We start from the raw sequence: 12316 nt of genomic DNA, 5'->3' as shown, positions 1-12316 counted from the left end.
TTACTAGGCACATTTAACTTGTAGTAATTCATGGCAATATTATTCACTGTGTAATTTCTATACAAATGACTCACCATACATGAGTACACAGATTAGTAGAGTTTAATGCAACTATGTTGTAGAATATTATAAATATTATGCAATTAAAGAATGGGCTGAGCTTTACTAGCACACAGGGCAGATTTAAGTTTAACTTAACTGTAATCTTAACCTTGACATTTCTAGGCTTGAACATTTTCCAGTAAAACTCTGAATGTCCCTCCATGGGAATTTCCTAGTTTATTAGGAGTTTTGGAAGGCAAAAAAAAGAAAACAAGCAAGATCATCACCACTAACAACAAAAAAAGTACCCCAAGCCACTAAAAAGAGCTTAAAAACCTCTCAGGATTTGAAAGCCTCAGTGGTCTCCCGTAACCAGTGGTAGTGGGGAAGGCCATCCTGCCGGCCACAGGGGAGACTGCGCTTCTGCAAACGTTTTGGGAAGTGCTGCGGCGGAAAGTACTCTCCCCTCCCCTGCAAAATACGGAGCTGCCGCCGCAGGGGTGGCTCCCTGGCCAGACGGGGCAGGAGCCCGCGTGGGGCTTGGTGGCGGGCTCCAGCGCGGAGGATGCATGTGGGTAAATCAGAGCCCTCCACTTGCTTTCCCGGGAGAAACACAGCACTGCAGGGTGCTGGCTCCAGCTGCTAAAAGCCTCAGCCGAGACAGGGGGCTTTACGTGACACTCACAATACAATATATTACCCTAACGATGAAAAGATTCTCCCAAAAAGGGCAAATCGTCTAATTGCGCTATGATTAGCCGCTGCCTCAAGGTGTGGTGTCTGAGGTTCTCTCCACGTGGGCATGACAAGTAAATCTGGGTTTCGCTGCAGCCCAGGAGCACACGGGCACAAGGTAGCTTGTGCTGGCCAGAGGCAGGTTAAGCCCTGTGGGAGATTTGCCCGGATTTTGCCAGAAAAGGCATCGTGGTTTGACCATGCTGTTCTGGCCGTGATGGACGTATTTGCCAAGGGGTGAATCCTCCAGGGGCGCATGTGAAAGAGAATTGAAGTTATTGTTCAATTGCATTTTGCATCCTTGTAGAAGTTTTCAGAGTAAAACCTGAAGTTGGCTAAGATTTCAGGAGTGATTACTGTGCAGGTACAGTCATTTATCTTCCCCAGCATAGCCACTACTAAGAATAACCCCCCACTGCAGCAAAATGCCTCTCACACACCGAAAGAAAAAAAAAAAAAGCCCAGAAAGAACATGCAGTTTTACTAACCCAAAGAAAAAAAAAAAGAAAAAAACCCCAAGCCTCACAGCGCTTTTATAACGTGAGCCAACATTCAGAAAAGCGCTCGCGCGTCTGGGAAGCCCACGAGTGCCGGCGCGGGCCCTTGAGGGCTCCTCGCCGACCGCCCACCTCCAAAATCTTTTCGCTGCCAGCTGGGGAGGGAGGAAGAGGTGAGAGCGGAGCTGCGAGGTCTGAGCCCGGCCTTCTTCTGCGAGTGCGAGCGGGAGCGCGAGGGTGAGTGCGGGCGCGCATTTAGCACCGCGGCGGCGCCCCGCCGTCGGGGGGCTGCGGGGGGCTGCGGCGGGCGGCGCCGTCGGGGGCGGGCGGCAGCGCCGGGCGGGGGCTCGGGGCCGCGCTCCCCTCCCTTCCCCGCCGCTCCGCTCCGCTCCGCTCTGCTCCCCGCTCCGCCCCGCGGCGGCTCCGCGCCCGCGGAGCCGGACGGCGGCGGCGGTGGGAGCGGGCGGCGGTGAGCGGGGGGCTCGGGGCGCACAGGCGGCTCGGCACCGCGGTGCTGCCCGCTGCCCCCCTCGGCCGCCCCGAGGTGCGGGGTGCCCGGGTGGGGCGTTTCTCTGGGCTTTTTTATATTTGTTTCCGCTCCGCTCCCGGCCCGGAGCATCGCGAGTGGTGCCCAGGTCCCCTCTGCCTCCGTCCGCCAGGCTCCCCCAGCCCCACCGCTGTGCGGACCTTTTCTCCGCGAAGCTTGTCGCACCTTGTTTGTGTGATATGCCATTCCCCCCCCCCCCCCCATCCTTTCTGGTACCAATTGGACTTGCAGAAAAAACATAAATGGAGATGGTGTCAAGAAGAAGAAAGAAGACAATGAGTCACAGTCTTTGTTGCAATGCTCACATCGAAATCACAAGAGATGCGTTTTTCCAAATGACTAGCACTGCGAGCTGGGAGGGGGGTGGCAGGGAGCAGGGGACAGGCCTTTTGCTTCTTGGTGAGACTCAGCCCTCTGGGTACCGCTCCTGTTATCAATGAGCTGCTAGTTTCATGTCTCTTCTTCTTCTTCTTCCAAGGAGAGAGACAGAGATTGTGAAGCACCACGGAAATGGCTGTTGCTGAGGCCATGTCCCCACTCGCTAACCTCACCTCCAGCAACCAGAGCAGCTGCAACGTGCACAACCACCACCTCTCTGCCAAAGTCACCTTCTCCCTCTTCTACACCGCTCTGCTGGTGTTTGGCTCCTGCGGGAACATCCTGGCCCTCTGCATCACCTTCCAGCGCAGGAAGAAGAAACTAAACTCCACCGACCTCTACCTGGTCAATCTGGCCCTATCTGATGCCCTCTTCACCCTGGCACTGCCAGGCAGGATCACCTACTACGCCCTGGAGTTTGATTGGCCCTTTGGGGATTGGTTCTGCCGGGCTACAGCTTTCATCTTCTACATGAACACCTATGTGGGCATCTATTTCATGACCTGTGTGAGTGTGGACCGCTACATTGCTGTGGTGCGCACCAGGCACCCTGGCAGGATCCGGAGGATAAGCCGTGCCAGGGGTGTCTGTGTCCTCATCTGGTTCGTGGTGTTCCTGCAGACGGCGCCGCTGCTTTTGCGGCCCATGACACGGCGTATGGGGGACAAGTTGACATGCATGGAGTACTTCAATTTCGAGGAGGTGCCCAAGCTGCCCTACCTGCTCTTGGGGGCCTGTGTGCTTGGCTTCTTTCTGCCTGTGGGCATCATCTTGGTGTGCTATGTGCGGATCAACCTCAAGCTCTGCCAGACGGCCAAGGAGAACCCACTGACAGTGAAGAACGGGCACCACCGCCGGGCCTTCACTGTCATCCTGGTAGTGCTGCTGGCTGTCCTGCTGTGCTTCAGCCCTTACCATCTCAACATCGTCCAGTTCATGGTCAGGAAGATCCTGTATCAGCCGTCCTGCCGTGAGCAGCAAGCCTTCAAGATGTCCCTGCAAGTCACTGTGGCATTCATGAACCTCAACTGCTGCATCGACCCCATCATCTACTTCTTTGCCTTCCGGGGCTACAAGCGGAGGCTGCTCCGCATCTTCAGGAACAGCGGTTCCATGGCAACCTCCTCCACTGCCAAGACCCCATCAGAGAGCAACAGCAACAGCCAGCCACCTGGCTCCGTGTCCGTCTAGTGGCACAACCCCCTCCCTTTTGCTCTGGGCTTCAGCTTATGGACCATCCCCTATGGCAGCAGCTGGAGCCCAGGTGCAGAGCAGGACCTGCACCTCTGACAGGCTTCACTGCCCTCCTGCCCAGAGCCAGGGGCTCTTGCCAAGCCAACTTTCCTCTCTGCCGGTGCAGATTTCTGCTCCCCAGGGGCACAGGGCCACTGGCCCTGCCCAGCTCTGCATGCCTGGCTCCACGCTTGGCACTGCTGGACCTGCTGTCCCCATGCTTGGCAGCGCAGGATGGGGCATGTTCTCATCCAGCCCCTGAGGAGGCAGCTCAGCCAACAGCACTGGGTGGCAAACACAGTGGGGGGGTTTCCCGGCACCACACCCTCCCACGCGTGTCCCACATCCCCTGGGGCCCGTGGCTGCTGGTAACCACAGGGCTGGCGCGGCTGTCCCTGAGTCCTTCCCCTTTACTGCTCCCCATAGTGCTGGGGCTGCATCCCTGCAGCTTGGTGCCGCCAGCACAGGGCGCACAAGCTCAAGGTAGTCCAGGAAAAGGCTGAGATGTTACTTCCATGCAGAAAAGATGGCTCTGCTGCCCAGAGCTCCCTCCTAGCACTTACAAACACTGACAGCTCTCTGCTCTGCCCCCACCCAGGGACAGTGTCCTGCCGTAGCACCCAGGCGTGGTACAGGGTGAGTGCGAAGCGGGGGGTGTGTGGGAGTTGCCAATACAGTACTTTGCAGAGGAAGATAAGCAAGGTAGTGAATTTGCACAGCTCCTGGGAGTGTCGCTGCCTGCGTTTGCTGTTTTGGCTGCTGCTCCTTCCCAAGGGTGCCCTTCCTCATAGCTTACGGCGCTGCGGTCTGGTGGCAACCTGCTGCTGGGGAGGGCGTGACGGGGCCCGCCTAGCTCACAGCTGCGGTGTAAGCCTGCAAAACTGCTTTATGCTCAGCCTGAGGTTTCTGTTACCAGCTCCCATTGCGGGCCCTGGGAAGATGCCTAGAGGAGTTGGGTTCACTGGCCAGCACTTTCCAGGGAAGCCTTCAAACAGGTCGTGCTCGTAACTTGAAACGAGTTGAGGACAGATGATTGGGGACTGAGCATGACCGTACATGGCCTTGACTGACCTTTGCTTGAACTTGAGGAGCTGCAGCATGAGTCGGTGAGCAAATCAGTTCAAATGCCTTACTCAGGGCAGGTTACGTGCAACCAGAGAGAGGGGGAGGAGCCGCAAGGTCTGCTTCTTGTCCATGTTGGAAGCCAGGTGGTGAGGAGAAATTCAGCATGTCCAAGGACCTCTGCAACTCTTTCCCGACATCACCAAACTATGAGGCTTTCACTGACGAGAAACACGCATAGGATTTGGCAGTTCCTGGGATGCCTGTTTTATAGTTGAGGTTGGAAGGAACAGAGGGACACACACAGAAATTAAGAGGAGAAAAACCAGCTTTATTTTGCTTAAAAGTAAACTTAAAGATGTTTCATGAACTGACACTTTTAGTTAATATAAATCATTCTAGAATGTAATAACCATTTCTTTATTGCTAGAAGGTTAATAATACAGTCATGTGCAGCCCTTTATTGTTTAAATGCACATGAATTAGCTTCTGGATGATGATGGCTTTACCTACTGCTTAGGTAACTAACATCCTGAAGGCTGACTGGGAGGGATGCACAGAATAACTTAGATGCCTTCAGGAGGTTAACCTCCCTTTAAGAGGTTATCTGAGCCCTACTCAAAGCCAGGCTAACTTCAGTGGACTGGACTGAAGAGAGCCTGTGTCCTCAAAAATGTGTTACAATGGACAAGGAAGAGCTGGTATGCAATACTTAAGAGTATCAATGGTCCACACACTGTAAAGGAGCCTGGCTAGACTGGTGGATACTGTGTAGTTATGATGCACTGTTAGAAATTATCCAAGAAATGTTGGCTGGAAGGGACCTCTGCATTATCTAGTCCAATATCCTACTTCAAGCAGGACCATCACTGACACTATATTGGGTCAGCCATGGCTTTGTCTAGCTGAATCCTGAAAACCCATGAGGAAGGAGACTCCATCACCTCTCCAGGTGACCTGCTCCAGTGCTGCATCACCCTCCTGGTGAAAACATTTTTCCTAACATCCAGTCTGAATCCCCCAATCCATAGCTGGTGGCTGTTGCCCTGCTATGTCATCTGCTACTACCTAGAAGAGTTTGTCATCTTTGTAACTCAAGTTCCTATATGACTGTAATGGTCTAACATTACAGGGGCTGCTGGAAGAACAAAAGGAAGTATTACATAGCTATAGCTCTTAAACAAGCCTCCACATTAACACCGGAGCACAGTTCTACAGCTGTGGCCAATCTACCTTCCCAAGACCAAGGCATAGAGATGTTTTACTAGGCTGGGATCTACAGCAGAGGCAAAGACAAATCTATGAAGAAGCCTTTCTCAGAAGAAGAGAGTGTAAAAGTCTGGTTTGTTGGTTATTGGGCTGTTTTTCTCCTAAGTATTCTCTTAACAAATATATCCCTGCCTTTCATTCTGTTGCCACCAGTGAGAGCCCTTGGAGAAGGAAAACTGAGCAGCAGTACACAGTTGTGCATTGTGACTTAAAATGAGACAAACACCACAATGGAGGAATCCAGCCTTGCTCCCCCGGACTCATGCCAGCCTGGGACCCTTTGCTTTTAAAAATATCTAGCTAGCAAGCAATTAGCGTAAGCAGAAAAAACACACAAGAAATAGAAAGCGAAGCAAAGTGATTTGTGCAGAACAGGTCAGAATTACCCAGGAAAAGAATTGTTTTATCGCCCGGACCAGCTTGCCCACTTGTGGATGTTCCCCATCGGTTGGTGCAGGAGCTTGAAAATGCAGCCCTGCGCTCAAATCATAAATTGAGCAAAGAGAACGCTGTACAGAGCAGTTGTATACTTTCGCTACATTTCATTCATCTAAACTACTCACAAAGCCTTTGCTTTAATCAGTTAGCACCTTAGCAAAGCAGCTAACCTGTGGAAAGCTGCATATTTCCTGCTATTCACTTTGCCTTGTGCATGAACTTTCTGAGAACATTTTTCATCCCTTTCCTTATCAGCTGCTATCAGTAACTGAATCGCTGCTGCTTTTGCTCCATTTCTGACATTTTTTTCAGTGCAAACGCATCTCGAATTACCATCGAGATCCTGCGATTAGATGTAGGATACCTGTACAGGAACGCATGCAGACATTCACGCAGAAGCAGCGATAACATCAGGGCAGCAGCAGCGATCGGAGCCTGCAGACAAAGCGCTATGGTGTACGCAGGCAGGGGAGGAAAGCGAGCGGCTTCGCTCCGCTGCGAGGTGCGCGCGACTCCTTCCCCCCCCCCCCCCCCCAGCAAGCGGCCCGGCTTCGCGCGCAGCCCCGCGGAGGCCGCTCCCGCGTGTCCGCGGCTTCCCGCGGCCGGAGCGGGCGGCGCCGAGCGGCTCCGGGCCGCGCCGCTACCGCCGCCCCGCGGCCGCGCTGCGCCCGCGCCGCCTCGCTGAGCGGCCCCGGGCCTCCCTGCGCCGCAGCGGCCTCACGGCAAAGCCGGCTCCCACCGACAGAGGGAGCGCCGAAACCCTGCCCTGTCCCTTTTTTGTTCCTTCCTTTTTAAAAAAAATTTATTATTATTATTTTTAAGAAACAGATTTAGAACTCCCGCCGCAACTTTGCAGCCGTGTAAGAACACGATGGATCTAATAAATACTGTGGCTGCAAGGCGCCCAGCAAGCACGAGCTGACGGTGCGATGTTAGCATCACTGAAAATGAGCCAGGTTAGGATCACTGGAAGTTTCCCAGGTAGGGAGGTAGTACTGCACTGTACACAAATATCGCTAAATTAATTTTTGCTTCAACCCAGAATGCAGCCTCTTTGCCATAGGGTTTTCCAACCTAAAGAAAGAAGGGAAAATCACCTTTTTATCTTAGGGCAGTAAGTTCGCCTTCTCTTGTTTTTGCAGTCACCCAACACTACTGTGTCTGTTTATAGTCGTACAGACTTTATATACATGTGGCACAAACGGAGATTTCCTTGGCAAACTCATGCAGGGACCCTTATAGTTCACAAACCCTTGTGAGTAAAAACTGTCTAACATACCACATTTCAGTTTTCTCCTGAACTTCTGCAAAAGGGTGATTAGCTGAAGTAATTAAATGGAGTGCAGAAAGTACATACCACCTTTGCTGGAGACCTGCCTCTCTAATAAGCTGCACCTTCTCGTAGCAACTTACTGCGTGGAGCTGTGAACACCACTGCCTTTTCCCCCTTAGCAGCCATTCCTAACTTCATGCTTTCAGCTCGGAGCATAAATTTCAATAGAACAAACTGGGGGAAAACAGCTGCTGGTTACGGTTACATATTACCTGTTAGTAAAACACCTGTGCTGTACAACACACAACTTCAGTTTGTCTTTTAAATTGTTCTGAATGGAAACTCTTTCATACAGAGACATCCATCTTTGTGAGACGATAAATTATCATCATGTAAAAATGCACATATCTACTTAAAATAAAAGCTTCTCACTGCCAAGTAACAAGCCTCACTGTCATTGTTTGGGCCAGGTGAACAGAAGCGATGCGGAGATCTATTTAAAGTTTCTTTTCACAGACGTGCACATGCCTCTCTCAACCCTGCAAGCAAAGCAAATGCTGAGAAACAGCAAGGGACAAGCACAAGCTCTCGTTCCATGTCCTTTACGCAGGACATCTGTTTCCACAGAAAGGTAGTGAGCTGCAGATGGCTCCTGGCACAGGAATTTAGAAAAAACCTGCTGTGGAAGAACTGTGAGCGGCTGGGGAGTTGTTTAGTGCCCTTGCTACAGCTACAGTTGGGACAGGGTGCCACGCACAGATCCAGGCTGGCAGGACTAACTCTGCTTTGAAAACCATAAGCATCTGCTTTGTCATGTACTGTGGTGACTCCAGTGTTTGCTTCATTATTGTGTAGTTGTGATTATTCTGTTTTCTTTCTTGGTTACACCTATTATCTCATGCAAAAATGACCAGATAAAATGGAACGATCCCCTTATCCGGTGTCTCTGGAAAAAAGTGTGGTTTTTCATTTACAGATTAGCCAGAATATTTCATACTTGCATTTTCCATAATCTTGGTGAATTCTTTCAAAAGCAAACTGACTAAGTATAATGTGACACCCTCTCCTCCCCTGCTCTCAGCAGGTCTGTTTCTGTCCTATGCAATCCATTTTCTACGCTTCTAAACAAATTTCTGGTCTGCTCATTTTATCCAAACTCTGTCCTTGTTCCACTCAGTTCCATCCTCCTAAACTCCCTCAAGTCCTCTCCTTCTCTAATCTTATAGTCTCTATTTATCTTTGCTCAAAAAGCCAAATCTTGCTTTCAATTCAGCCATGATCTCAGATTTTTTCACCTCCTTTTTAAGTAAGTATATTCATACTTTCTCCTATGCTACTATTCAGGCTTGGGAGCAGTCTCCCACAGACACCCATGAGCTCAGCTCACTTCCAGGCTCCTCTTAAAACTCCTTTGCAAAAAGTCAAATGACAACAGTTAAATTACTGATTTGCTGAGATTCTTGTCAGTAACACCCATTAATCAGGTATTCCTGCTCCTCTGTTCCCATTACCTGTTTCTCTTCTTGTACTTGGAAACTATTGGTAGCACATACCAACTCTGAATTTCATTTGAGAGTTGCATTCACTTCCTATGGCCAAAGCATCCCTTTAAATACAGAAACAGCAGAAATGTAAAAATTAAACCCAAAGGGTTTAAAATATGCACACACATATATAAAGAATATATATATAGGTGCATGCCTATATAAATATATATACACACACATATATAATGTGTTTGTGTGTTCATACACCTCTCCTAATACATTAGTATTTGTACTCAATTATATAAAATACCTATTGCTATGGCTACTCAGGTAAAGGAAAGCCAATCTACATTAGGTTTTCTTTGTGGAAGAACACAAGAAATTAAATGTATTCATGCATCAAAGAAAATATCAGTTCAAATAAATACTGTGCATTTATTTATCTTTGAACAGATGCAATTCCCCCACAACATGACAGTTGTGGTTTTCAGTGTTTTTGAATTTGGGTGCCCTTGTAACTGCATATATTCTCCAAATATACACATATATTTAAGAGATGGAAGTTCTTGATTACAGACTTGAATTTTCTTGAACAAATTCTTAGCTCCAGTTTGATTAGTCAGACTGATATAAACGTAACATTGTAAGGCTCTCTCCCTCTGTATATAAACATGCACAAGGATAGCCAAGTATTTTGCCAGGTGTCCGGTACCCTGCAAAATTTTGCTCATTTTTTTTGTGTCAGACAAAATTAATTAGACCTCTTCTCCATCCCATGTTCACAAAGCACCAACGAGTGCTTGAGAGCACAGGTAAGTGCACGGACTAACTGTTACAGTGCATTTGCTCACATAAGAGGTAGTACGCAACCTTTAAACCCAGTCTGAGGAAAGGAAAATGTCTTTGACAGACCCAGAGCCCAATTATTCTGCATCTTAGCAAAAAGTTAAGGCTTTGAGAACCTGGCAGTTTATCAGGCAGATTCCCACAGATGCAAACTTCTCTACAGGTGTATTTCAAAGTAGAGCATGACAGTCTAGGAAAGTCCCCAATAAATTATTCTAACGTTGTCACAAAAGATAATATTCCCAGTCTATTAGTGAAATCTTACCAGGGGCATTAAATCTTGCCTTTACTTTAATCAGTGTGAATTTCTTAGGGACTTAAAATCCTCCATAGAAAAGCATTCTGCATTTCCTTGCTGCCTAAAAATGTCTTTTGTATCATACACTAGAAAGAAATTGTATGACGAGATACTTAAAATTGTACTGGACAAAGCACTGTGTAAGCTGTGGAGAATGCACTCCTCACATCCACAGCAATGGTCCATGAAAGTTTTGCATTTGGGTGGAAACCAAGTTCTTCTCCAGCTCTAATGTTTGAATTTTTCTTCTGATTGCTCTACGAAACAGGAACTGTACTCGGTTGCATCTGAGATCTTTTTCACTTTTTCGACCGGAAATCACAACCCCAAAAGAATTTTGAGCAAAACCTGGTCTCACAGATGTCAAGGGGAGTTTTCAGTTGACATCACTAAGACTTGGATTTTACCTCTTGTGTTTGAATATGTTTTCTGGAACGCCCAGCAAAATGGGGTTTTCCACACAGATGTGACATTTGGATACCGCTCATATACCTAACAGTAAAAAAAGGACTTAGGCTTTGAAAATATCCACTGACATGTCCCAGGCTGCACTTCTACAGGTTTTAAAATTCCACAGAATAAATGCTAACACGTGCTTCTTCCTAAAGCAGGCAATGTCTGAAAGGGCACACATCATATTTAAATTATACTGGCCTAGATAGTAAAACAGCATTATTTCCCACAGATAAAATTTTACTTCTGAAGTAATTCACTACCCTTTATTGCTACTTTTTATAAAGGAGTTGTGGAGGAAGAGTCTGCATGTTTCAAAAGTAAAATGTATAACTGTTTCAAAACATTTAACTAATTTCCATATACAAATTATTGTTTTTTTCTTTTTAGAAGATATTCTTACATTAGTCCTTCCCGTTGTATGACAACCAGTTTCCAGAGTTATCCAGGTACAGAAATGTCTCTAACCTACACAGAAAAAGTGCTACTCAGCTTCATAGGAACAAAATCTTTCACTTAAAAAGCAGACCCTGTCTAAAAAACATTACCATAGCAGCAGGCCAAACCCTGAAGCAGGCTGATCAAAGCCCAGGAAAACACACACACATTCCAAGCAATTTCTCAACACACTTACTGGGAAATATTAAAACATACACACAGTACATTGACTTCATTACCAAAGGATGTCATGTGTCTATAGACAAACATATCTGATGCCATTTCTGGGGGAGGACTTGTACGCCTGAAAGACTTGTTCCAGTTTTATCAGCCAAAAAAGGTGTCTCTCCCCCTCTCCCAATAAGCTTTGTCCTGTAATTTCCTGGTTCATTTTCCAGACCACAGTAAGACTGCACAAATACGTACTTTGGTAAACGTGGTAATTTGGATTTTCAAAATATTCTTCTCTCCTCCTGTATTCTTTCATCACCTTCCCTTTTCACCACCTGCTATTGCCTTTATTATGCTTCTGACAACTTATATCTTATTCTAAATGTATGTGTGCATTAAATATGTGTGTGTGTATACAGACACATATAACACTACACAAACAAAAGTACATATACTCAAACAAACATAAAATGCTTAAGGTACAGGTATAGATCCATTTCATCACAGAGCTGCAGTTTGGAATTTCATATTACTTCAGCTTCATTTTTCAGAGATGTGGCCCTCTTTCCATCCCACCTCCCAAAACTCCTAAGGTGCTAATAACTGAGCACTTCCGAGAGTTAGGCCAAGTAAGCCCATTCACCATTCTAAACTTCAAAATCAGTATCATACTACCTTCACCCTGGTGTCCTGTCAACTCTTGTGTTAGCCTGAATCAAATTCTTTGAGGTTTAATATTCCAGTCTGTGATCAACAGTTAGTGTTGTTTCCAACAGTGAGGATTCAGCAAATGCAGGGTCATCCACATCTTTGACAGTAGAAAACTAGAACTACATAGAAAAGTTAATTTTTTCTGTTTTTCTTTAAGACAGTATGTAGCCAGGTCAAAAAAATGAAAGCAGCACATCGGACACTGAGCATACATACATTGTGTTATGGAAGTCTGTCTGAATCAGACATGGAAGTCATTCAAACGATCTCGGTTCTGATCTTACTGTACCATTCAATTCACCTTTATTGCTTCCAGTGAATACCTTCATGCCCTGTATCTGGATAGCCATTTACTCAGTTTGTAAAATTCAAATTTACAGTGGTTGCTTACCATAGCTTGCAATATGCATATAAAATTTCTCTTATCCTATGTGCGTA

The 12316-nt window shown here is 47.4% G+C and overlaps 1 protein-coding gene across 1 annotated transcript; it reads left to right on the top strand.

The window, feature by feature from the left end:
- The first annotated feature begins 2331 nt into the window (after positions 1–2331).
- Positions 2332–3390, top strand: LOC106491643 (G-protein coupled receptor 183-like). The gene has a single exon (XM_013951283.2). It carries the CDS (start codon positions 2332–2334, stop codon positions 3388–3390), a length of 1059 nt encoding a protein of 352 aa, XP_013806737.1.
- Positions 3391–12316: the final 8926 nt, after the last annotated feature.

The sequence above is a fragment of the Apteryx mantelli genome, chromosome 1 (genome assembly GCF_036417845.1).
Source record: "Apteryx mantelli isolate bAptMan1 chromosome 1, bAptMan1.hap1, whole genome shotgun sequence".
Taxonomy (NCBI): domain Eukaryota; kingdom Metazoa; phylum Chordata; class Aves; order Apterygiformes; family Apterygidae; genus Apteryx; species Apteryx mantelli.
Note: the sequence above shows the minus strand (reverse complement) of the source record. Positions and strands in the feature narration are given on the sequence as shown.